Below are 25,490 nucleotides of genomic sequence, written 5' to 3' on the forward strand. Positions count from 1 at the left end.
ATCACCACAGATCAAGGCAGACAGTTTGAATCTGAATTGTTTCTAGCTAGCAAAAATAATGGACTTCAAGCATATCCGCACAACAGCGTACCATCCGCAAGTAAATGACTTAGTCGTAAGGTTCCATCGTACTTTGAAGGCTGCGATTATGGCTGTCGATCCGAAGCATTGGTATTATTGTCTACCAGTGATTTTGCTTGGGTTACGTTGGATTTTGGTTGCTCGGTCGCCGAGTTGATATATGGCCAAACCTTACGCCTACCTGGCGAGTTTTTGGAACCCCCCGGAAATGACTCAGATAAAACAGATTTCGCCAAGGAACTGCACTGCACGCTAAGCAAATCAGAACCAATCGATCCATTGTACCATGCGAAACCCGGTGTTTCCGTAAACCCTCAATTGGCCAAATGTAGTCAGGTTTTCGTCAGAATCGATGCGGTTAAGAAACCATTAGTACAATCATGTGATTAAACGACACATTAAATATATGGACATACGTATCAAGGGAAAGGTGCAAAGAATTTCAATAGATCGTCTCAAGTGCGCTTTCACCGCTAATCAAGGAATCACGAAATATCCATTTCCTGACGAGAAAACCGAAAGGATCGTAGTACACTGAAGTCTTTTTTATGCGAATTTACGTACCGCATAAAAAAACCGCATAACTCTGAAAATTCGCATAAAAAAAACCGCATAACTCTGAAAATTCGCATAAAAAAACCGCATAACTCTGAAACTTCGCATAAAAAAGACCGCAGAAGGGCAAACCGCATAACTCTGAAAATTCGCATAAAAAAAACCGCATAACTCTGAAACTTCGCATAAAAAAAACCGCATAACTCTGAAAATTCGCATAAAAAAGTCGCGTAAAAAAACCGCATAAAAAAAGACCTCAGTGTACTAGCCATGCAATGATTCTGTACGATAAGAATCGACTGCGAAGTCGCCAGAAACAGAAAGGTCAAATCCAACAAAAGGAATGTAATGCTAAGACTTTGCCTTTATGTCGATCCTCGTTCTGCGATTTACATATTGCAAAGCGATATTAAACAAGAGACAAGAGACTCCATCACCTTGTCGTAGCTCTCTCTTCATTTACAATTTTATAATCTATATTTCATAGAATCGAAGCAACAACATTATTTTAACATGTAATACAAATTATATGCAATTTATTTATAGCGTTTGCACGGGTTTTGTTGAATGGCCAGTAGCGGGGTAATAGTTAGTAAGCTATAGAATAATTCTAGCTGCTGGTAGAAATAGGCAAACAGATAGATTACAGGTTTGCTTGTAAAAAGTTTCTGTTTCCGATTAGTTATTGGACGACTCAGATTATGTCACCTCGGTTGCCTTGTCATCACAGTGAAAAGAATTATAAATCAAAACTCCTTCTAATTCGGGCTGTTTGCGAGGGGGCACCGTTTCCGACAAAACTGAGTTTGGAGGCCATGGAAGTTGACCATCAATGTCAACATCCCTCTCTGAGCAGCCTCGATAGCCGTGTAGTGTCGGTAGCGGTTTCCCAACTGGCTAAGAATAACGCTACCTGTACCGGTGGTATAAGTCCACCAAACAGGTAAGCCGTGTGGCATCCGGCGGAATTATTTTCTACCAAGAATTGATCCACTGGTTTGCTGTTCCATGTCGTAAAAGGCCACAAAAATAGGAACTCCTAAGTCAAGGTGTATTTCCGTGCCGATGGCTGAATGGCTGCAGAAGGTTAAACAATGCGGTAGTGAACGGAATATCTTGGGGTTTTCCCTTACTGTGTTAAGCAAAGCTCTGGCACAGTGGACGACTTCTTTCTTCGCAACTCGTGGGATTTAAATGATTAAAACATTTAAAAAAATCCTTACATGGTTCGCTATAGGCGATTATAAGCCAATATATTTGGTTTCTTGTAGTTGTTGTGCGGTTAGTGCTGGAGGTGGAATGTTCGTTACTCTAATTGATAATGGTTAGAGTGGCACAAATCAATCTTCAGCATAAACGTACAGCAACTATGAATCTATCCAGACTTCTGCAAGAAGGTAAAGCTTCTATAGCTTTGGTTCAAGAACCATATTTCCAAAAGGGAAACTTCTACGTTGGAAAATTGTTAAACCCAGTCTTTGTTGCCTTCAACAAGACCGGTATGACTAATCCACGTGAAATGCCTCGAACATGCATAATTGCAAATAGTGCTCTCGATGTTTCTCTCATATCGGAGCTCACAACTCGGGATATTTGTGCTGTCACAGTTGGTATGACTATTGATGGCATAGACAGAAAATATGTCTATTGTTCGGCATATTTGCCGCATAACCAACCTTCGCCAAGCGATGGCTTCAAAAAGGTTGTATCATACTGCTGCAAGAGTGATTTACCGCTTGTAATCGGCAGTAACATAAATGCTCACCATATCATTTGGGGCAGCACAGATATAAATTCAAGAGGCTCTGATATGATGGAATTTGTGAGCAGTACAAACCTGCACATAGTCAATGCAGGAAACCGTCCAACTTTTGCGAGATCTGGAAGAGAGGAGGTTTTGGACGTAACTCTCTGCTCTGCTCGAACCTTCGTTGTTTGATCATAAGTACATCTTCTTTGATCATTCAAACGTTAAATTTGATATTATCACATATCGTAATCCCAAATCTACAAACTGGGACCTCTATGAAGAGGACTTGGCGACTAGATTTTACGGGTACCAACCAACAATTGAAACCCCAATTGATTTGGAAAATGTTGTCGACGAGACAAATTCACTCATAGTTGCAGCATATGAAGAGGCTTGTCCACTTCGGATTGTGCGAGCTACTAGAGGAACTCCTTGGTGGAATGCTGAACTTGCTAGACTAAGGAAACTATGCAGAAGAGCTTGGAACCACCGACACAGAGATGGGTCGGTGGCATTCGTGTCGGCTCGAAGGGCTTACAAAAATGCTCTTCGATCGTCTGAGCGAAGTGGTTGGAAAAGCCCGCTGCACAAATGTCTCTAGTCTCAACGAGGCTAGCAGATTAAATAAGTTACTTTCGAAGTCTAAGGACTTTAATGTCAGTTTCTTAAGAACTTCAGATGGTGAATACTTGTCTGATGAAGGTGATGTACTTCACTATTATTTTAACACTCACTTTCCAGGATGTATGGATCCATCACCGACAGCTCTTCCCGAGACTTTTTCAGGTAGTTACGATTCTTGGGCCCTTGCTCGAAGCGTTGTGACGATTGAATCGGTCAAATGGGCAGTTGAGAGTTTTGCTCCCTACAAGTCTTCTGGGAAGGATGGAGTTTTCCCAGTGTTACTGCAGAAAGGGTATGAACATTTCAAACATGTTTTGAAGAAAATACTTACTTTTATTCTCGCGACTGGATATATTCCAAGAGCCGGACAGGAAATAATAGTCAAATTTATTCCCAAAGGCGGACGCGACACTTATGAGGAAGCGAAGAGTTTCAGGCCTATCAGTCTAAGCTCATTTCTTCTTAAAACAGTGGAACGCAAGTAGATCACTATATCAGGACTGTTAGTTTGGGCGTGCATCCGCTACATGGAATGCAACATGCTTACCAGCGTGGAAAGTCCATTCAACCCTGTTACATGATGTTGTGTACAACATTGAAATAAGCTTTCTCAGAAAAGCAATCTTGCTTGGGAGTTTTCCTAGATATTGAAGGTGCCTTTGATAACGTGTCTTTCAATTCAATTCTGGAAGAAGCCCGTGGTCATGGCATACCTTCAAGTATCACAAATTGGATACACGCAATACTTAGTAATCGATTTCTTTGTTCATCGCTTCGGCAAGCTGAGTGTCTGTGGGTGTCCTCAAGGTGGTGTACTATCCCCACTTTTATGGAACCTAGTCGCTGATGGTTTGTTAAGGAAACTTAATAACCTTGGATTTCCAACTTATGGTTTTGCCGACGATTATCATACATTGATGACCGGTATAAGCATGAACACTCTCTTTGATTTAATGTAACAAGCCCTGCGATCTGTTGAACAATGGTGTTGTCAGGTTGGATTATCTGTAAATCCGGGCAAAACATCAATGGTGCTTTTCACTCATCGTAGGATAATCACAGGAGCTCGTCCGTTACAGTTCTTCGGTTCAGAGGTCACTGTGGTCGATCAAGTTAAATACGTCGGGGTTATTCTTGACTCAAAACTGAATTGGTCTGCTCACATTGACTTCAGGATTAAAAGAGACAGACGAGCTTTTGGAAAATCATGGGGACTCAAACCCAGATATATTCATTGGATCTACACAACTATTGTTAGACCAATTTTAGCATATGGATGTCTTGTATGGTGGCAGAAAGGAGAAGTCGCGACAGTTCAGTCAAAGCTAAATCATCTCCAAATGATGGTCCTAAAGGCGATGACAGGAGAATTCACGACAACTCCTACTGCTGCTCTAGAGGCGCTACTGTGCATTAAACCTCTACATGTGTTCCTAAAACAAGAGGCATTATCTTATGATTATCGTCTTAAGGTTACAGAGCTTTGCAACAGTAACCCATTAGATTATGCTACCAGCCACACTCGCTTGTGGTCTCAAATGGTTGCGTGGGATAAGTATTTACTCGCTCCTAGTGACCTAACTCTCACATGCAGTTTTCCTTTCAAAACATTCAATGTGAGCAATCCTCTTCGAGGAACGATTGTCTGGTTGTCTGGAACGACAACTTGATGAATACATAGTTTGTTATACGGACGGTTCTCTGTTGAATGGTCGTGCTGGTGCTGGTGTCTACTGTCGTGAAATGAGGCTGGAGCAGTCTCATTCACTTGGTAGATACTGTACTGTGTTCCAAGCAGAAATCTACGCGATTCTGTGTGGAGTACAATCGGCACTTCAGCAGAGGATTTGTGGTAAACGAATTTATTTTTGTTCCGACAGTCAGGCAGCCTTAAAAGCACTCAGTTCGAATGACTCACGGTCGAATCTAGTGATCGCATGTCGAACTCAAATTGAAGACCTCAGCATTTCAAATGCTGTTTACTTCTTATGGGTACCCGGCCATTCTGGTATTACTGGAAATGAATGGGCTGATGAGTTGGCTAGAGCTGGTGCAACGAATGATTTCGTTGGTCCTGAACCAGCTTTACCACTTTCAACTAGTTGGATAAAGCACAAGATTCGTTCTTGGGCTGCATCCAAACATGCCAGCTACTGGCGCAGCTTGCAAACTTGCGCTCAGACAAAAGCATTTCTACCAGATTTAAATCTGAAAATGTCAAAGTGTCTACTGCATTTCTCCAAGCATCATTGCAGTATTCTGGTCAGAGCTCTGACTGGACATTGCAAACTCAATTATCACATGGCTACTATTCAACGTGATGAGTATTATTCGTGTGATTTGTGTGAATGCGATTATGGTACTTCATATCATCTGATATGTAACTGTCCCGCATTGACGCAGCTACGTGTCCGGGTTTTTGGTTCTTCATATATGGTTGAGTCTGTGTATGCGGAGCTAAAATTGAAGGATATTCTCTCGTTTCTCACCCAATGTGGTAAGGAGCAATAGTCAAAAGGGTTCATCGTTCTTCCTGGAGTGAAATCCCTTCTGTATTCACATTAAATAGGGTTTAGCAGATTGTTTGGCATCCTCTAGGGGGTACCGAATTTACTTCTGCTCGAACATACTGCGAATCGTTCTGCATTCTTCCGGGAGTGCAGAATGGTGTCGCTTTTGTAAGATATCTAAATCCTCTCGGGGTTTGGAGGTTTTATTAACAGCAGACTGTTCGGGACCTCGTAGAGGTTCAGAATTTACTTCTGCTTCCACTAAATGTGATCCTCAGCACATTGTTCAGCATCCCTTAGGGGTGCAGAATTTACTTCTGCTTTTATGTGTTTTTGTGTCGTCAATTTTTCCCATCCTCCTAGTCCAACCCTTACCATTTCCTTTCAATCCTTCCCTCTTATATATCGGGAAAATGATGCTAAAAACAAATTGATGGCAAGCACAAATCTCCAAACATCAAAGGGAACGTTAGTCAAACCCAACCCATGGCCCCAGGATATGCCCGAGGATCTGGATATTGTCCGAGAATCAGCGCCAAAACAAATGAAAATGAAATAAAGTTAAAATTCTGGGTAAAAGCTTATGGGTAATGTCAATAATGTGTGCCTTTATTCTGGGTTATGACTTTCTGGGGAGTGATACATTCAGTTATATGTCTTCTACTAATTAGTATTTTCCTAAACATGATTTTCTGAAAAATGGTACTGTTTGGGAAAAATCTTGCGTTGCTTCATTTTCTGTGAAATGGTTTTCAAGGGAAAGTCGTACAACGGTTCATTTGCGTATTTGTGTTTTCTCGAGTATACAATTAAACAATTATTGTGTTTCAGGTCTGTAAAGAGGAAGAGGAAGCCATACGTGTTGAACTACACGAAAGTTGTGGTCGGGCGAAACTTTTCTGGCTGCTTGCGTTGGTGGACTCCAAAACCTTGAAAGGAATGCTGGAATTCAGAAATGGCAATAACACATTAGTATGTGACCCACCGAATGCAATAGGAGTTTGTCGTTTCTGCGGCATTACTGGGTCCACTGGACTGTTGGCAGTAGGGAACGTTTGCGTTGACCAACAATGCCAGGAGTATGCAGCAAATGCTTGCACAAAATTGCTTCCGTGCGGCCATCTTTGTGGAGGTATCGTCAATGAGGAAAGGTGCTTGCCTTGTCTTCAGCAAAAATGTCTGGCAGCAGAAATTAAAACAAATGAAAAAGAACCCAAACTAACTCAAGATGCGGATGATATGTGCATGATATGTTTTACGGAAGCACTTTCGTCTGCACCTTCCATACAACTAGATTGCGGACATGTGTTTCACTGCCATTGCAGCAAAGCAGTTCTTATTCGGCGCTGGAATGGACCTAGAATCAGCTTTGGATTCTCGCAATGTCCTATATGTAAGATGGACATCCAACACTCAGCCCTGATGGATATTTTGGAACCCATTGTGTCTCTGAAAGCCGATGTGAAAAGAAAAGCTTTAATGAGGTACCAACACTACATTTTTCTACTTACCAAGATTCGAAACTAATATGTAGAATATTTCAGACTAGAGTATGAAGGGTTAGCTAAAACATTGGACAATAAAAATTTGGCTGCCTATGCTATGGAACGGTATGCTTATTACGTGTGTAGTCAGTGTGATAAGGTATAATTTATACCCATGCGGTACAACGAATACTTATTTACTTGATTTTAGGCTTACTATGGAGGAGAAGCCCGGTGTGATGCGGAACTCGGTGAGAACTATGATCCACAGGAACTTGTATGTGGTGGCTGTAGTGATGTAGTTAAAGCTAAGGTATTTTGTTTAATTTTGAATTTTCATTCAATGTTGTTTACTTAACTGACATGAGCATTTTTTCAGATGTGTCCGAAGCATGGAACCGATTTTCTAGAATATAAATGTCGCTACTGCTGCTCAGTGGCAGTATTTTTCTGCTTTGGCACGACACACTTTTGCGACACCTGCCATGATGATTTTCAGCGGCTAACAAACATTCCAAAAAATAAACTACCGAAATGTCCTGCTGGCCCCAAGGCAAAGCAATTGATTGGAGAAGAGTGTCCCTTGCACGTGATACATCCACCAACAGGAGAGGAGTTCGCTTTGGGGTGTGGCATCTGCCGGAACGCGCATACATTTTGAGATTTATTTAAACATAATTTTGCGTATTTATAACTTGTACTCTCTGGTTAACGCAGTATTGAAAACTCAAATTGCGTGTTTTAGCTCTAATTATATTTATTACTGCAAACAATTGGAAATAAAATTAGTTCAACTAATGTTTCAGTATTGATGTCTCATCTAGTTGTTCAAAATTCGGTGTCAAAAAGATGTGATGTTTGATTATTTATTGCACTAAAATAATCTTACTGAAAGTTTATGATCTCAATTCATCAAATAATTAAATCATTTTATTTAAAGATAAAAATCACATTAGAAGCGGAAAATGACACAGAATTGTACTATTTATTTTTTCACAAATCAATCAGTTTTTAACAATAAAAAATCCAAAACGAATCTCATATGACTATATGTATCATTCCCAAATAATCTGTTCAGATTTTAAAGCTTGAGTAAAGTCATCAAATGTTTTAAAAATGTGCTTGGGGTTAATTTCTGGATTGAAAGAAAATTCCCGTTCTGTTTCTTTTGTAACGTTTACCAATACGCTGGACCAACCAGCGTGTTTCGCTCCAATATAGTCTTGCTTAGGAGAGTTTCCGATATGTAGCGCTTCATGTGGGTACACTTGAGTAGTGCATTGTTTTAGCGCGATGTCAAAAATCTTACGGTCGGGTTTCTGGCTATCAGCATCGTAACTAGTTAATACAAAGTCGACTTTCGGTAAGGACATTACTTCGAGAATTGTATTGAGCCTTGGATCGAAGTTTGATATGATACCTATTTGTTTACAGTGGATCCGTGCAATTTTCATAACTTCACTAGCCAAATGGACTTCGGTCCAACAATCCCGTGTTTTATAGTTCTCAATCAACTGTTCGGCTACTTCATGTATCATTATTTCATCAATATGATCATGTGAATCGCGAAATATATTAATGACTAAGGTGCGCCACCACCAAACCCAGTCCTTAGAGCGTTTCCCAAAATTGGGGTAACTACGGGCCATTCGCTTAAAATGTGATCGAAAGCTTCTAGCTAGAGCTTGTTCATTTATCTCAGTACAGCCATGTTGTCGAGCCGCCAAAGCATATTGAACTTCCGGTGGCCGAGAAAATTTTAGAAGCGTATCCGTAACATCGAAGGTTATCAGTTTGAATCGAGCTAAATTGCGGGCCACACTGCATGATGTTGCTCCAATATTCATTACTTACGTATATTCGAAGCTCTGCATCAAACAGTAGTTATTATTTTGGTATTTTCAAATAGAAGCAAGAATTTAAAAACAAACTTACGGAAACAATGCAAACAATTGAGATATTTGCTAAGTTTTGTTTTTATTTTCCTCCGCCTTCACTGTTTAGTGGCTAGTTAACGACAGATGAGATACGCAGCTAGATTACACAGCAAAAAGAATTGTGATTTTGTTTGGTATCATCTAAGCTAAAGATTGTACAGAAAAATGACAGTACATTTTTTTGTGTGTAATATTATAACCTCAACAAAAATATTATAAATTACTCATTATATCGAAATCGATACAAATAACTATAATCAAAAATAATAGTACTTCCATTATAACGATATTTGTTCATTCTTTCGTACCAAACGATAAACAGACTGATGAATCGAAAACAAATGAAAACTTAGAGAAGTTACCCTAGTGACACTAATTGAAATTTCGAGTTTCTCCAATCCAAAGAAATCGTTCAGCAAATCTAACTACTCTGGCTCACAACTAGGACTCACAATTCAGCAAGCAGCCTAATTTTTCAGAACTCCGCGCATGTTCGCTTTTTACGGTCGGTGCGTAGCTCAATATTCAGTGTCAGTGTGGCATCATTTTACAAAAGAACATTCTACTTACCAATCTAATGTACCTCATATTTTATGTGAGATTTTTTATGGTGTCTCTTTCGTCGCACCAGCTTCTTCATCAATATAACAAGCTGATGTGTATTAGTGGCATTGATGACGGTTGGGATCGATCTTGACCCATATCGCACCGGTGAACAGTGAGGGCAAAAATAAAAAATAAGAGTTCAATAATAAGCAACATTAATGCTATTGAATATTTCAAGAGATCAAGAATTATAGTTCAAGATTTGAACTAAGAGGGTTAGGGTTCACAAAATCCGATTTCTAAACCATATTGATAAATTCTTCAAAATATCTGTTTTTCACTACCCATCATATGTTTGTTTACCCAGAAGACGTTTGAAAGCAGAAGATGTAAAAGTTTGCCAAAAAATACATGATTAGGAAATCAATTTGCTCTGGTGAAAAGCGGAGCTCGTCATTTGTGACAACTGATCCAATCAATAAGCACGAACACATGAAGGAATGCTTCCAAAAGCGTCTGTATCCACTTTTAAGGTCACACAATGGTCCTACGCTTCGCTGGCCTGATTTAGCCTCGTGCCATTACTCGAAGGATGTCGTGGAATAATTCAAGGCTAATGAGGTTAACTTCGTGCCAAATGACGTTAATCCCCCGGAACTGCGGCTAATCGAGAAGTACTGGGCCATTATGGCGCATCGGAAACATCCCAAGGAAGTAAAATCGAAGTAAGATATGAAGAACAAATGAATTTGCGTGCAAAAAATGTTGATTCAAACGTTGTACAAAACTTTATGAGTAGTGTTAAGAGGTTCGTTCAATTGGACATGGTATTGAAATTCAATAGAATTAACTTGGGATAAGTAAAATAATATTTTTAGTTTGATTTGAAGTTTGGAGATTATCGGTGGAAAGGGTGATTTTCACCGAATATTTTCTTGTGATGGAATTATACTCGTTGATTCCAAAAGTTTGAGCAAAATGCAATTTTTAGTTACTTTCTGTTATCTCAATGCAGCTCAAAATTTACTTAAATCCGGCTAAAGATATTTCTTTTAAGTAGAATGTGAACTGTATCAGTGAGGTAGGATTTTGGAATCTCAGTGTACAAAAATTACTAATTGTGCTTCCGATAATTACAGTTGTCTATTTTTTTTATTACGGAAGTGTTTGCTTGCGTTGGTGCAGTATGAGACTGTAGTTTTAAGTACAATTCATATGGTAATAATCTGCTCTTGGCATCTTAGAGCTTAAGCAGTGTACCTTAAAAAGTATATTATTGAATAAAAAAACATGGTAATAGCTGGTATGGGATATATTATCTATATAACTCAGTGATAAATAGTCTATGTTATATCTTTGATGCTGGGTTTATCGTTTATAAAAAACTATAAACAATTTCAGTATAGTTTTTGTTACGACGGGTTTTCGGAGGTAGCCGTGACCATGCGGTCATTAGTAAAACACGCCGTAAACGAATAAAAACTATAATATATTAGACGCATAATAACAGGAATAAAAGAGTGACTGTCCAGTCTGTATAACGCCGGAAAACACAAGTGGCATCAGTTACTATCATCGCGTGAAATGTCAGTGACGAGCCCAGTGTTGCCATTCGTTGAGTACGACCATGTTGCCAGAGGATTATTCCATTTGCCCCAACATCTCCCTCCTAGTAGCGTTGATACGGGGTATACCGCTTAGGTGGTCTTCGGACTCGCGAAGAGCGCCAGGGTTGATGTACACTTGGTGTAACTGCCGTAACAGTCTCAGAAGTAGATGTGGTTGTAGCGGTTGACGACATATCTGGTAATAGCTGTTGACTGTCTGAAGTCTCAGGGAACGACGGTGACAACGACGGGGTTCTGACAGTGTCACTGGTTAAAGCTGCTTTCGGTGTTACTTCAGATCGAGGAGTACTCGTTGTTGTTGTTGTTGTTGGTAATTCCCAGGCATCGAGCAGGATACTTAATGGTAACTGTCGTGTCGTAGTCTGCAGGCTTGTTCCGGATGCATTAGCGGAATGTCTTCGATTCCGAAGCTGGTTGATATGACACCGAACAAGACGATGACCTTCTCCCACAACGTTGTACATCACTCGACCAACTTTCTCGATGACGGTACCCGGAATCCATTTCCAAGTATTTTTAGCATAAACCTTCACGAACACGGCATTTCCTTTGTTCAGGGACCGTGAAGCTACTTGCTGGTGCTGGAGCGATTCTTGCGTACAGTTCGGTGGAGGACGTAGAAGTTCCAAACACGTTCTTAGGCGTCGACCGAACATCACTTCCGATGGTGACAAACCATTTGGTGCTGATTGATTTGGTGTACTTCGATACGTCAGCAGAAATGTATCCAATGCAGCGTTAATTGATCCTCTCCCTTCTTGAATTTTATTAATTGCACGCTTGAAAGTATCGACGAACCGTTCAACCTGACCGTTTGATTGAGGGTGAAACGGTGCGGTAGTGACATGATCAATACCGTTTTCAGCACAAAACTGCTTAAACTCAATACTGGTGAACTGGGTACCATTGTCGGATACTAGCTTCTCTGGCATTCCCAGGCGTGCAAACAGGCCACGTAGAATGTTGATCGTTGCTGTACTTGTGATTCGCCGTGTCTGTACAATTTCAGGCCACTTGGAGTAAGAATCGACGACTAGGAGAAAATATTCACCATCGATGGGTCCGGCATAGTCAACATGGACCCGCTGCCAGGGAGACGATGATTTTGGCCAGGGTACTGGTGGAATATGCGCTGGTGATTTGGCGGCTGCAGCGCAATGCACACACGTTCGTACGTATTCTGCAATTTCAACGTCCAGTGATGGCCAGAACACGTAGCTTCGGGCCACTGCTTTCATCCGTCCGATTCCTGGATGGCCTAGATGAATTTGGTTGAGACATTGCTTGCGAAGCAGCGAAGGTATTACCAGACGATCGTTGTATAGAATGCACCCTTGCACTGTTGTAAGAGAATCTCGTTGATTTAAATAACGTTGAAGCTCGCGATCTAGGTTGGCTGGTAGTGCTTTCGGCCAGCCCTCCTGAATGAATCGGTAAACCTTGCTGAGGACCGGATCTCTGTGAGTTCTGTCTCGTACTGTTCTGAAACTGAGAGGTAAAACGTCGAAGGATTCGGAAACTACTGACCTGACGTCATTTTCAAGTGTCATTGCTGCTATGACATAATCTTCATCGGGCTTTACATGGTGGTTGATTAGCCTTGACAGTATATCAGCATGCCCGAACTTGTCTGTAGCCACATACTCTATTTCAAACTCGTACATAAGTAGTGTGAGGGCCCAGCGCTGTAGACGGCTTGCAGTGTATACTGGAATACCCTTGGTTGAGCCAAAGATGCGTAGGAGCGGTGAGTGATCTGTTTGCAACAGAAATTTACGACCAAACAGCATGCGATGGAATTTTGTAATCGCAAATATGATGGCAAGTCCTTCTCGATCGATCTGGCTGTAGTTGCGCTCGGCGGGTGCTAGCGCTCTAGAAGCATGCTGAACAACCTTGACCGAACCATCCGGAAAACGATGACTGATGGTCGCTCCAAGGCCAATCGATGACGCATCCGCAGAGACTATGATCTCCAGAGAAGGGTTGTAATGTGTTAAAAGCAGGTCAGACGAAAGAATTTGCTTGAATGTATTAAATGCACGATCGCATTCGGATGTCCATTTGAAGCAGGTAGATGTCTTCAGAAGTTCGTCGAGGGGGTAACGAAGAGAACGCATATTCGAAACAAATTTTCCATAATAGTTTATAGCTCCGAGAAACGAACGTACTCCGGACACATCAGTAGGAGCTGGCATCTGCTTAATCGCTTCGATTTTAGCAGGATCGGGACGTATTCCATGTTGATCCAGTAAGTGCCCCAAGTATTTAATTTGTTTACAGCCAAACGAGCATTTTTCTAATCGCACTGTGAATCCAAATTCTTGTAATCGTTGAAAAAGTGCGTTGAGGTTGTTCCAATGCTCTTCCTGAGTAGTTCCGCCAACTACGATATCATCAATGTAACCGCAAGTTTGCTTGAGACCAGCCAACATAGTATCCACTAGTTGCTGGAATGCTCCAGGTGCTGTTTTCACTCCGGGTGCTAGACGATTCACTTTATAAATGCCTCGATGAGTATTGATCGATAAAAGTAAACTTGACGCCTCGTCTACTTCCAACTGTAGATATGAATCAGACATATCAATTATGCTGAAGAATTTACAATTAGCAAGTTTCACGAATATATCTTGCGGAAGCGGAAGGGGGTACTGATGAGGTTGCAAAGCTTTGTTCAATCCGGTCGAGTAGTCCCCACAAATCCTAATTGCACCATTTGCCTTACGTACGACCACGATCGGAGCAGCCCACTCCGAGTAGTCGATAGGTGAGATGATATTTAATCTTTCCAGACGGTCGAGCTCTTCGTCGACAGAGCGGTACATTGAATATGCAACTGGTCGCTTTGGACGAAACACTGGTATCTGGTTCGGCTTGAGATCTAGTTTCACCTTGGTCTTAAGACAGCGGCCAAGTGTTGAGCTGAACACGGAAGGATATTTCGCCTTGAGACGATTAACAATTGAGACTGTTGATTTTTCACTAATCTGACGGCAAAACGTATTCATCGGAACCGTGTCAAACTGGAACAATTCGATCAGGTCCAGTCCCAAAATATGTAGGTTTTGATTCACAACAAATAAAACACTCTATTTGGTCAAACCGTTCACTGTGATCATGCAATCAAACTCTGACAGTAGTTTAAGAGGATCACCTGATGCTGCTTTAGCACACACCGTTGGGTGTCTTGTTAATGGTTTTCCGAGCCTGTTCCAGGTCTCAAGTGACACAACACTAATGTCTGATGCGGTGTCGAACTGTAATTTCACTGATACACCATTAAGTTCAACTGTCACAAATTTTCTGCGTTCGTTTATTGAGTTCACTTTTACTATTTTGGTATCCACACTGTTTGTTTTCCTCCTTTCTTTCTTCGAAGACGGCTTCGCTGTGCGACAATAGCCTTCTTTATGTCCGTAGCGATTGCAATCCGAACATTGATGAGTTTGGTATTGACAATAGCGAGTATAATGCATAGCACCGCACTTCCAACAAGGGCTTGGTGGTACTTTGTTACCTGCGTAGAATGATGCTCGCTTTTCATCGCGTTGCTTCGGAAATCGCTGCTGATGAGAATAACGAAATAATTGTTCCTGATTTTTCCGTGGAATTTCCTGAGATTGTTGCTGAAACTGGTGCTTTTTCCGTATGGCATTGATCGAGCTTCCAGTATTTTCGATCATGGCAGTATCATGCCGAAGAGTTAGAAGTCGTTGACATTCAGCTGATAACTGTTCTAGCGTGACGTCGGTCCTTTCTTCGATTCGAGTGAGCAACCTTGTACGGATTTCGCTGTCGGCCTCGTCTTTCAAACCGCAAACAAAGACTAAACATTTAAACTGCTCTTCCGTCATTTTGCCTAACTCGAATTCTACGCAGCTTTTATTGATCCGGCAACCATACGATACGTAATCCTCGGTGGGACCTTTTACAAGCTGTAGACAACGATAGCGCTTACTGACGGTAGATTCCGTTGTACCAAATAAATTTCCGAGCTTGCTGATTGTTTCATCGAAAGTAAAATCACTAGCAGTTTTCGGCAAAATAAAGTTGTGATAGCGCTCATGTTCCGAAATTCCAAGCTTTCGCATTAATAACCTCACTCTTGCAGGTTCATCTAACCTCTCTGCGTCTTTCGAGAATAAATCTTTATAACGTGAAAACCATGCTCTGAAGGTTATGTTGTTTTCGACGTCATATCGGAACTCTTTAATATTTCCTGCTAGCGAGTCGAGGACTGCTTCAGGGTTCGCGGGTACATTCACCTGTATGTTACGTAGCATATTATCCTGCTGCTGGAGGAACACACGTTGCTGTTCGTGGGTTTGCTGCTGGTTTTGCAGGAGCTGATTAGTCACGAGCGACTGCTGCTGAAGCTGTTGAAGAATCTGAACGATGATCATGTCCGTTGGTAAGTGCTGTGGATGATCAGAATCCACGCCGGACATATTGACTGGAGCTTGGTTCGGCATTGACATCACAAAACTTTTCCGATTACACGTGGATGACGCGATTTTTTTCCCGGGCGGATTTTACCGCTAACTTGGACGAGAAAAAAAAATAACTCGCGCTCACGAATCTCGTCGCCACTGTTACGACGGGTTTTCGGAGGTAGCCGTGACCATGCGGTCATTAGTAAAACACGCCGTAAACGAATAAAAACTATACTATATTAGACGCATAATAACAGGAATAAAAGAGTGACTGTCCAGTCTGTATAACGCCGGAAAACACAAGTGGCATCAGTTACTATCATCGCGTGAAATGTCAGTGACGAGCCCAGTGTTGCCATTCGTTGAGTACGACCATGTTGCCAGAGGATTATTCCATTTGCCCCAACAGTTTTAATTTTAACGTTGAAGATATTTCTTCCTATGGTTTTTACCTTTTTTATAAATTTAAAAATAGGTATAGAATTCGCTCAAACTTTAGAAAAAATTTCAACATTTTTTGCACGCAATTCCGGAGGGCCGGATGTCATATAACAATCGATTCAGCTCGACGAACTTTTCCCATATTCCGATGACTTTTCCCATATTCCAGCAGTAGAAATTTTGAGCGCTGCCTGGCAAAGAAATGCTTGGGAGCAACGTAAAACACGATTTTTTATACTGTTACATGCATTTGTTTCTCAGTACCAAGAAGACTGTGTACAGCATGATATTTTGCCTCGGACCGATTTTAGCACGGTTCGTTTTTGGCAACATAATCGTTCGAATATGGCATATGTAAACCAGATGATGGCAGAATTTTCGAGTTGAAAGCAATTCCATAATTATATTGATTTAAAATACTTACAGCAATAAATGCTGGTAGAACATAACAGCCATATACCATTCGAATCAGTTCGTCGAGATCAGCAAATGCGTGTGTGACAAATAATTTCACTCAATTTTTTTCGGAGATGACTCAACCGTTTTCTACAAACTCAGATTCATATGAAAAGTCGTATACTTCCAAACAAGGTTCCTGAATTATGTTTGGTTTCGGAACTACAGGTTGATATGTGAAACGAAATTAAAACTGTGTAACTCATTTTTCTCGTAGATGGCTGAACCGATCTAAGATTCAAATGAAATCTAAGAATCATCTAAGATTCAAATGAAAAGTTTTAAGATTCTATAAAACATCTTGTTTTTCAGTCAGATCCAACTTCCGGTTTCCGAGATACAGGGTGATTAGTATAAAAATGTCTATTTCACATAAATTAATCAGGTTTATCGGGTTAGCAGATTTGGATAGTCGATAACCAAATAAACATTTGGTTTTATTCAGTTTTCGTTTCGGAAGGCACCCAAAAATTTAATTCGCATTGAAATTCCTCAAATATGTCTCCATTTATTTTCAAACATTTCGAAACAAATGTAAACTATACAGCTACTCAGCCTTAAATTACCCTAAATTCTAAAGTGGAATTTACTTCGACATATCATGGAATGTTTAATTACATTACAGAGTAAAGGGTCATTAAAATCTCAAATTGCCACTTAAAACGATGGACATTAGAATAATGTCATGAAAACTGAAACACCGAAGAATATTCATGCAAAAAACACATGCGGATTGATAAAAAAAAGGTATCATCTCACTGCTAGGTGGATTAAGCACGTTTTTAATGTTGATTTTATTTGTATTCTCATGATGTAATTCACGATGGTCTTACTGTATTGACAATCAAGTCCTACCCATTCCTCTACAAGACGAATTTTGGAAAAAGACGTTCATAAACCATGTAGACCAAAATTGGTGCTCTTGAATTCCCCCGTTCGCCCTCGTAGCTTTCGTTTTATTTCCAAATATTGAACTAAAATCTATGCTAATAGTACTGTTGTTGTACCGTTTAATTCCACTATGTCACTTCATTACACTCTCACAAAGTCACTATTTTCATAGTCACTATTTTCACAAAAGTGTATCAAACGTTATAATACAGATACGTATTTCGGAATGTTATTTACATCCTTCTTCAGTGTGTCGGCTTTATAAAAGGATGTAAAAAACATTTCGAAATATGTATCTGTATTATAACGTTTGATTCTCTTTTGTGAAAATAGTGACTTTGCGAGAGTGTAATGACGCGACATAGTGGAATTAAACGGTACAACAACAGTACTATTAGTGAGAATATTCTACTACCAGCTCAAACAGAAATTTACTAAAATCTATGCCTCGGAACAAATAATTTAATAAAACTTCATGATCAAGTCAATTAAAAGTTGGCGAACTTTAAGTTTCAAAACTTTATGTTAAGTACTGTGACTTAGTATTATTCATCAGTCGTTTTCTAGTGTATATAGCGATTATCGTCTTCGAAGTAATAGAACTATTTCACAAATTATGGAATGCTTATAGTTTCAATATCTTCTTCCAAGATTGTTCAAGGTAAACAAATTGTTATTTATTTATTTATAATTAATTAATTACACTTTATCACGACGGTGAAATTCGTATCGGATGTGAACAAATTGTGATTCGATGTTGAACGTCTAATAATATTTGAATATTAAAAGATAACATATTGAATATTTGATCACGCAGACTTTGGAAAAAAACAACACCCCACTCACCATTCACCTTCATTGAGAAACGTAGACTTTTGCGATATTAAATTAAGATGTTACTAAAATAAGATGTATTCAAGTCTATTATTTTTATGAAACATTGATCATTCTTTTTGACATTAGGTGGATAGCCGGATGTTGTTCGAATGACTGTTCAGAAACGACTGTTTTCATCTGAATCAAATATGAGCTCCGATCAGAAAGCTCATACTTATAAGTAAGTAATCGTTGAGAGGCTGGCAACCCATGTGACCAATTCTTTCTATATGCTAAATTCTTTCGTTATGCCTTTCTCATATAAAAAAGCTATAAAAACTGTAAAAAAAACCGACATTGTAATCGAATTTCATATATCATTCGACTCAGCTCGACGAACTGAGCAAATGTCTGTATGTGTGTATGTAACAAAAACTTAGATTCAAATGAAAGGTCTCTTGATCCCATAGGTTGCTATTGAATTTTACTCGGATCTAACTTCCAGTTCAGGAGTAACGGGGTAAAATGTAAAAAATGAAGAAAAACTAGCCAAAAATGAAGAAAAACGAGCCATTGATGTGGAACAAGGCAACCAAAATTTCTAATGATCTACAATTAAACAGTTCAATCAATCGTCACACTTTTGAATCCGCAATTGCACGAGAGTCTGCCTAGATTTATCTTGATTAGGCACCAACACCGAAAATTGTTTGTTTTATAGCCGACAAAATTACACCAATATCCCAAATGTATGCAATTATATCTGTGATGTGATGTGATGTGAAGTGAAGCCACCATCAGTTCAAGGACTTGCCAGTGGATGCGGGTAGACTTACAGTAGCTCCGATATGACTCATCAATTCACCTTCTTACTATAGCTGTTACCGAAAAGCGAACAAAATGGGTTGAGAGGATGTGTAAGTAGAGTCACTTACTCGTATTCCGCGGGAATAAAAGATGCTCTTCCAACCATAATATCCAGTGCATGGATGAAGCATATCGCTATACATGCTTGAACTCGCCTGATGGTTTGTTTGAGAAGGGCGCGTCAGACTCATTTCAAACCTTCAGAAGGAAACAAGTTTCCTTCAAGTGACTTGGGCTGGCTATCCACAATCCCTCGTCCAGTCATCAATTCGTCCGATGCCCTGATGCCCCTCCCCTTTACGTCCCCATGATAAATGTTTTATATTGATAAATACAATGAAACATAGTGTAATGAAATTAATATAACATAAAATGATATAATAGATTACAAAATAATATAATATAATATAATACAGTGTCATACAATATAATATAATATATTATAAAACAATATATAAAATAACAGTTAATGTAGAGTGTCAGTTATGCTCTGCTATCTTCGCAATACTTCAGGAAGTAGAATATTTCTCTTCTAATAACAAAAATAATATCAACATCTATAAAAATAATATATGTTATTATTATTGATGACAAATTAATAATAATAACTATAAATATAATAATGAAAATAATGATAAAATACAAATTTAATATAGTACAATGAAATATATAATAATTAATAGAATGAATAAAATGATATGTTGCGATATGCAATGATATTATATTACTTGAATTTATATGTCAATTCTCATCCTCTCATTCTGCCATCAACGCATTCCCTCGACCAATTGTCACCACAGACACACGTGTAGGCATGAAATAGGAACCAGTGAGGACCAAGCTCACCTTGTGACGACCTTGATAGTTAGTTAAAAGATAACTTTAAAAATGATAACTTATAAGGAAAACAAATTTATATTTTGCGCAGAGGTATGTAGTACTTCTCATAATAAACCCTATAATATAATATAATATAATATAATATAATATAATATAATATAATATAATATAATATAATATAATACAAAATAATGCAATATAATATAACATATTATAATAGAATACAATATAATATAACATATTATAATAGAATACAATATAATATAATATAATATAATACAATATAATATGATATAATGCAATACAGTATAATACCATACAACATAGTATATAATAACATAAAATAGTGTAAGACAGTTAATGTCGCAGTGTAAGTTACGCTCTTCTAATAATAACAATAATAAAAATAATAATAATAATACATGATGTAATAAACAACAGAATTATATGCTGTAATATACTATGATAAACATTGCACTTTAGGATGGGCTTCAACCTACAAGCCATTTCGCACCCTCTCATTCTGCTACTAACGCAGAAGGCGATAGCTCCCAGTCGACGCCGTTCTATTGACCAAATGTCATCATAGACGCTCGGGGAGGCATGAGATAGGGACTTGTGAGGACTTAGTTATCTCACCATTTGACGACCCCAAATGTATGCAATTATATCTTTATACATACTTGCGATATGGATTTTGATATTAAAGCTTCTCTTCGCCAAGCTTGTGTATTTTGTATGCAAGCAGTTATTTGTTTATTTTGAGAGCAGAGAAAAGCCCGATGGAGATGAAATTTGACAATCTCCCTCTCCAGTAGGCATAAAACCTCCTCGTCTTTCGTATCAACAGACTACAATGATCCAACAGATACAATAAGGCTTAACATTAACAATAAAAACTAATAATTAAAACTAAACCTATAACCCTCTATCTAGTTGATGACATCAAGCATTACAGGACAGCAATAGTGTTCTTGCTTTAACGGCCATTAAGAGAAAAGAAAATTGATAGGTAAATGGATGTTGATGGTAGGTGGAGGGGGTAGAAAGCAAGCGTGGGCGAACAACGGGGTTAGAATCGGCATGTAGGTCTAATTAGTGATCGAAAAGATGGTGGAAGAAGGAAGTGCTAGCGGGTTAGTATTTGCAAGCGAATCTGATTAGTTTCCAATAGAAATAAAGAAGACGAAGAAAATGAGAGGGGAAGCGAAAGGGTTAGTATCAGCGAGCGAATCTGATTAGTTTCCAACGGTGATGGGAGAAAGACCTAGTGATGGTTGAACAAAAATACAAACGGTTACAGACAAATACTGATCCAAAGTAAATCTAACAAGTGACAATGAAACAATCGTTTGATCATATTTCGAGATAGATGAAAGTCGAAAACATTGGAGCAGCTATAGAATGTTGGGTAAACTCAAGAAACGATGAAAGCGTAGATTACGTCGATGAATGTCCAGATTAATCAATTGCAGAAGTTCGGGACAATCGATACGTGATTGTAATAAATCAGCAACAAAAACGGCTTTGGAGACATTCCTATGAACAGATAGCAGATCCAGGCCAATAAACTTACAACGATCTTTGTAGCTAGGAAGATTAGTGGGAGGTAAGTTGCGCAGACCGAATCTAACAAATTTACGCTGGATAGCTTCGAAGCGTGCAATGTCGATTTGATAGTGAGGTGCCCAGACAGCAGTTATTTTTATAGCGTTAAGTTTCTCTACCATTCTGCGATTTCGGTTGAAGCGATAAACTTTTTCTCATTATCAATCGAGTTCATCTTGTATAAATTAGAAATTAATCATAAGCACTCAAAATTTACCCTAGAGTAGTTGTCAATTTCTCAGGCGAAACGACATAACATGGAATTTCATCCGAGCTTGCATGATACAAGATCAGAGCATACCAATTAGAGCTTCAAATGGCTAATTTACATTTAATTGGTTTTATGGCACTTTTTGTCTTGCTGTCTTCTTCTTCTTCTTTTCTGGTTGGCGTCACCTCACTTGAGATGACGTCGAATTGATGGCACAGCAACTAAGGCTATATTGCCAGTTAATTTTCGTTTATAGTCCAGTGGACTTTCTTTTCACTTGACTACAGGCGGAAATCTCGCTGTGTGGCTGCGTCGAATCGTCAAAGTACGGCTGAAAATCCTTTCTTTCTTACGAAATACTCGAATTTTCTCCGGACTAACACGATGCAACGTGCTCACCCGTTAAGAGTTTCACCGGAAGTCGTCTTGCTGTCTAGCAACAACCTACCTCTAGCATGCTACGCGTAGGACTGAAACGTTAGCTATAATTTTGCTTCTATTTATAGATTCGCGTGCTTCCAACAGCTTCGCTTTTGCATCTATTGACCAATCAGAGCGATGATTTTCCTTTGATATATCGGTTACTCCACACTTACAGCACACTGCTCGCTACAAATCAAAATTTCAATCATTTATAATTGCAAATACTTGGCTTGATACATTCAAATCGAATCTTAGAAATATTTCCAATCAAATAATGAAATAATATTAATAATTGATACAAAATATACTAAACTGTAACATCAAAAGTGCACTCGATTTTCTCACGGACCGCTCCACTAATTTTCCTCCAAAAAGATTCAAATTAAAAGTCTTATAGTCCCATAAGATGTTATTGAATTCCATCTGAATCTGGGGTAAAATGGGCAAAATGAACTAAAAACGTGCAATTGATTTTCTTAGAGACCAGTAGAGTCTTCCAATCCCATATAACCCTACCAAATTTCATCCGGATACGAATGCCGGTACTGGAATTACAGATTGATAGGAGTAAAAATTTCATTTAGGACCGTTCATAAACCACGTAGACCAAAATTTAGAACTTTTCAACTTTTTAATCAAAGGTGATCGTTAAAATAGGATGTTGGTGCTTAGTGTTACTAGGAATATTAAAAGTTGTCTAGACAAATTGAGACTATATGCCATACAACGAGTGAAACAATAGACAATTTGTGTCAGAAGTTAGTTAAATCGTTTTGTTTGTAGCGTTCTCAGCTTTAATAATCGGTCACCGGGTGGTGCCATAAATTCTTAGTTATTACAGATACACAAGTAGCAATGAGATACAATAATTCTCAAACGATGGGAATGCAAATGGGGTTGCTTCGAAAAGTAGATTAAATGAACAATTTAACAAGAAAGAGATAGTTTACATGCTCAAGTTCAGCCAGGTGTATTTTACGTAAACTTGTACTTCCGCATTTTTCCGAATCCATTTTTCCTTAAGCAATGCTAGGCTGATGAAAAAATTTCCGACTGAGTTGACTGAATTCCGTAGTTAAATTTTTTGGCATTAAAAATACCTTACTCTTCACTATATGGGGCCGGGTGTCAATTAAAAGTTTCAAAAATAGTCGCGTAACCTTTTTGTGTCATAATTTTGAATGTTACTAACTCGGTCATTTGTTGATGGATTGTTATAATTTAACAACAATCGATTTGGAAACTTCTAACTCAAACATGTACGACGACGTCTTTTCAGTATTTCAATAGCATACTATTGAAAAAATCCACCAATCCCTGTTGTACAAAATGACGTCAACTTCTTGTTCGGCATAGGAGGCTTTGCGTCATGCATAAAAAACACCGTATCGTTATGCGTAGTATGAAAAAAAAACTATGAATATAGGCTGCACAATATTTCTTTGCCTAGTTGATGTTTGACTGTGAATGAAACAAGTAGCTTGTCCAGTGAGCTGATGACTGGATTGTATATGCGTTCACTTGCTGGATTGTCGCTTTTGCATTATTTGTTGGTGAAATTTCCTGTTGTCTGTGCAACACCGTGTTCGCTTGAGTATCTTATATATAATCTAGCTATTGAAAAACCAAATCAGCGTGGTTATTGATTCTTTTGAAATATCCCATGTATTTAGCAAATTTCTGGTCGATTTTGCCATTAAAAATGCCTTAACACTTTGCTTCCCGAGGCTGGGTGTCAATTTAAAACATGCAAAACTAATCGCGTAACATTTTTCTGTCATAATTTTGAACATTAATAACTGTCATTTGTTGATGGATTTATATAATTCAACAAACAATCGATTCGGAAACATTTAACTTAAACTTATTAGACAACGTCATTTGAATGTTTCAATTGCATACCATTGAAAAATTAGATTGAATTGAGTATTTTATTTTGGTTCTCTGGTAACTATCAGGCCAATTTAGACTTATCGGCGACAAGTTTTTCGGATCTAATTTGCAGCGCTTGTTCCTCGATGATTTGTTAATGGATTTTCCTAATTTAAATGATTCCAAAGCTTCAATATTGTAAGCTTAAAAATGTTTTAATTTGTCAACGGATCGGTTTAGATACTTAAATCTCCATTCTCATACGAACAAAACGTGACAATGTGACTGAACAAGTTGTTGTCCCACTAGGAATTAAACGCTTCAAAAGATTCAAAATTAAATTCTGCAACTTATCTAAAAGCGGTTTAGTAGTATAATTGAGTTCCACAGGCTCACATATACAGTACAACGGAGAACCCTTCGATCATAAAATTGCGATATCGCAGTTTTTGATTTTTGCGATAGTTGATTTAACTAATTTCTTTTTGATTCAACCAAAATGGTTTTTGATTTGCATATATTCAAGTAGTTGAAAAATATGTTGTTTTGAATGCTGTCAAATGCCGGAGACAGTTGAAAGCAAAACAATAATTGCAATGCAAAATCAACAACTTATTTAGTTGAAAACTGTTCGCGTCGCTTCAAAATGTCAATGAAAACAACATCGATGGTTAAAGCGTTTGGTGAAATTGTGTTCATTCGATTTGAGAATTTTATGATAACAAGTGTTTATCTAACAGCGGTGTTGTGATAAAGTTAACCTCGTTTGAGATGAAAAAGATTTGGTGACAAATTAGAAAATGTTAATGAATGATCATCTCGTAATCTTTCAGGTATGCGCAAAAATTTTATGCTTCAAATTCGATCATTATTTACTTCCTGCAGACTGTTTTACTTCCAGCTGTTTGTTACCGATGATGATGTTCATGCATTAGCAATAAAACGCTTTTTGACATGAATTTAATTTATTAAAGTAACAGGAGCGAAGGGTTTCAAACGCACAGAACGCGCTGCGATTGAAGGCGCATTTGAATTGCCGTCGCAAAATTCCAATTTCCAGCGGTTGATGCACCCAAGCTCATATAAATTGACTAAAATTATCAGTGCATAACTTTAGTTCAACCGTTTGAAGGCATCATTTTAGGTAAATTTAATAATTTCGCTAATTTACTCGCCCCTCCGGGCACTTTTGCTGATTAAAAACGTTTTTCTACATCAATCATTTCCGATCGAATCAGAAGTATTTTTTTTAGAATTTAGATCTTTACTGATCTCAAAACAAACAAACAAATAAAACCGATTTATTTTTCAACTAACAGAATTTTGTTTCAATAACAACACCAGTTATTTCAACTAAAATATTTGTTGAAATTGAAAGGTATGTGTCCTCACTAATTGACAGCATTTTTTTTTCAAACAGTTGAATTAGTTGTTTCAACCATCGTTTCTGCTAATCGAAAAACAAAAATGACAGTTTAGTTAAAACAACAATCGATTAGTTGTACCAAATTTTAACC

At 38.5% G+C, this 25,490-nt stretch overlaps 4 protein-coding genes across 9 annotated transcripts in view; 1 reads left to right on the plus strand and 3 right to left on the minus strand.

The window, feature by feature from the left end:
- Positions 1–7,995, plus strand: part of LOC131440748 (E3 ubiquitin-protein ligase highwire) — a 126,255-nt gene extending 118,260 nt beyond the window's left edge. For 5 of the 6 annotated variants that reach the window (XM_058612284.1, XM_058612285.1, XM_058612288.1 and 2 more), the window contains 4 exons: positions 6,352–7,004; positions 7,065–7,164; positions 7,216–7,317; positions 7,384–7,995. In XM_058612284.1, the coding sequence (XP_058468267.1) occupies positions 6,352–7,004; positions 7,065–7,164; positions 7,216–7,317; positions 7,384–7,665 (1,137 nt within the window). In that variant the 3' untranslated portion in view covers positions 7,666–7,995. The remainder of the gene's footprint in view (positions 1–6,351; positions 7,005–7,064; positions 7,165–7,215; positions 7,318–7,383) is intronic. The other variant, XM_058612289.1, reaches the window with a different exon arrangement.
- Positions 7,996–8,052: 57 nt separating this feature from the next.
- On the minus strand, positions 8,053–9,032 carry LOC131425085 (rhythmically expressed gene 2 protein-like). Its single transcript, XM_058586659.1, has 2 exons — positions 8,940–9,032; positions 8,053–8,872 (listed from the first exon to the last, which is right to left on the minus strand). The coding sequence occupies exon 2, from the start codon at positions 8,849–8,851 to the stop codon at positions 8,060–8,062; it is 792 nt and encodes a 263-aa protein (XP_058442642.1). The 5' UTR covers positions 8,852–8,872; positions 8,940–9,032; the 3' UTR covers positions 8,053–8,059.
- Positions 9,033–11,156: 2,124 nt separating this feature from the next.
- LOC131426860 (uncharacterized protein K02A2.6-like) lies at positions 11,157–14,132 on the minus strand. Its single transcript, XM_058589631.1, has one exon. It carries the CDS (start codon positions 14,121–14,123, stop codon positions 11,157–11,159), a length of 2,967 nt encoding a protein of 988 aa, XP_058445614.1. The 5' UTR covers positions 14,124–14,132.
- A 72-nt stretch (positions 14,133–14,204) lies between these two features.
- Positions 14,205–15,563, minus strand: LOC131426876 (uncharacterized protein K02A2.6-like). The gene has a single exon (XM_058589632.1). It carries the CDS (start codon positions 15,561–15,563, stop codon positions 14,205–14,207), a length of 1,359 nt encoding a protein of 452 aa, XP_058445615.1.
- Positions 15,564–25,490: the final 9,927 nt, after the last annotated feature.

Source organism: Malaya genurostris, chromosome 1 (assembly GCF_030247185.1).
Source record: "Malaya genurostris strain Urasoe2022 chromosome 1, Malgen_1.1, whole genome shotgun sequence".
NCBI lineage: Eukaryota > Metazoa > Arthropoda > Insecta > Diptera > Culicidae > Malaya > Malaya genurostris.

What these genes read in the sequence shown, in the direction of transcription:
- LOC131426860 (XM_058589631.1), bottom strand. Translation starts at nt 14,123, where the DNA reads ATGAATACGTTTTGCCGTCAGATTAGTGAAAAATCAACAGTCTCAATT.
- LOC131425085 (XM_058586659.1), bottom strand. Translation starts at nt 8,851, where the DNA reads ATGAATATTGGAGCAACATCATGCAGTGTGGCCCGCAATTTAGCTCGA.
- LOC131426876 (XM_058589632.1), bottom strand. Translation starts at nt 15,563, where the DNA reads ATGTCCGGCGTGGATTCTGATCATCCACAGCACTTACCAACGGACATG.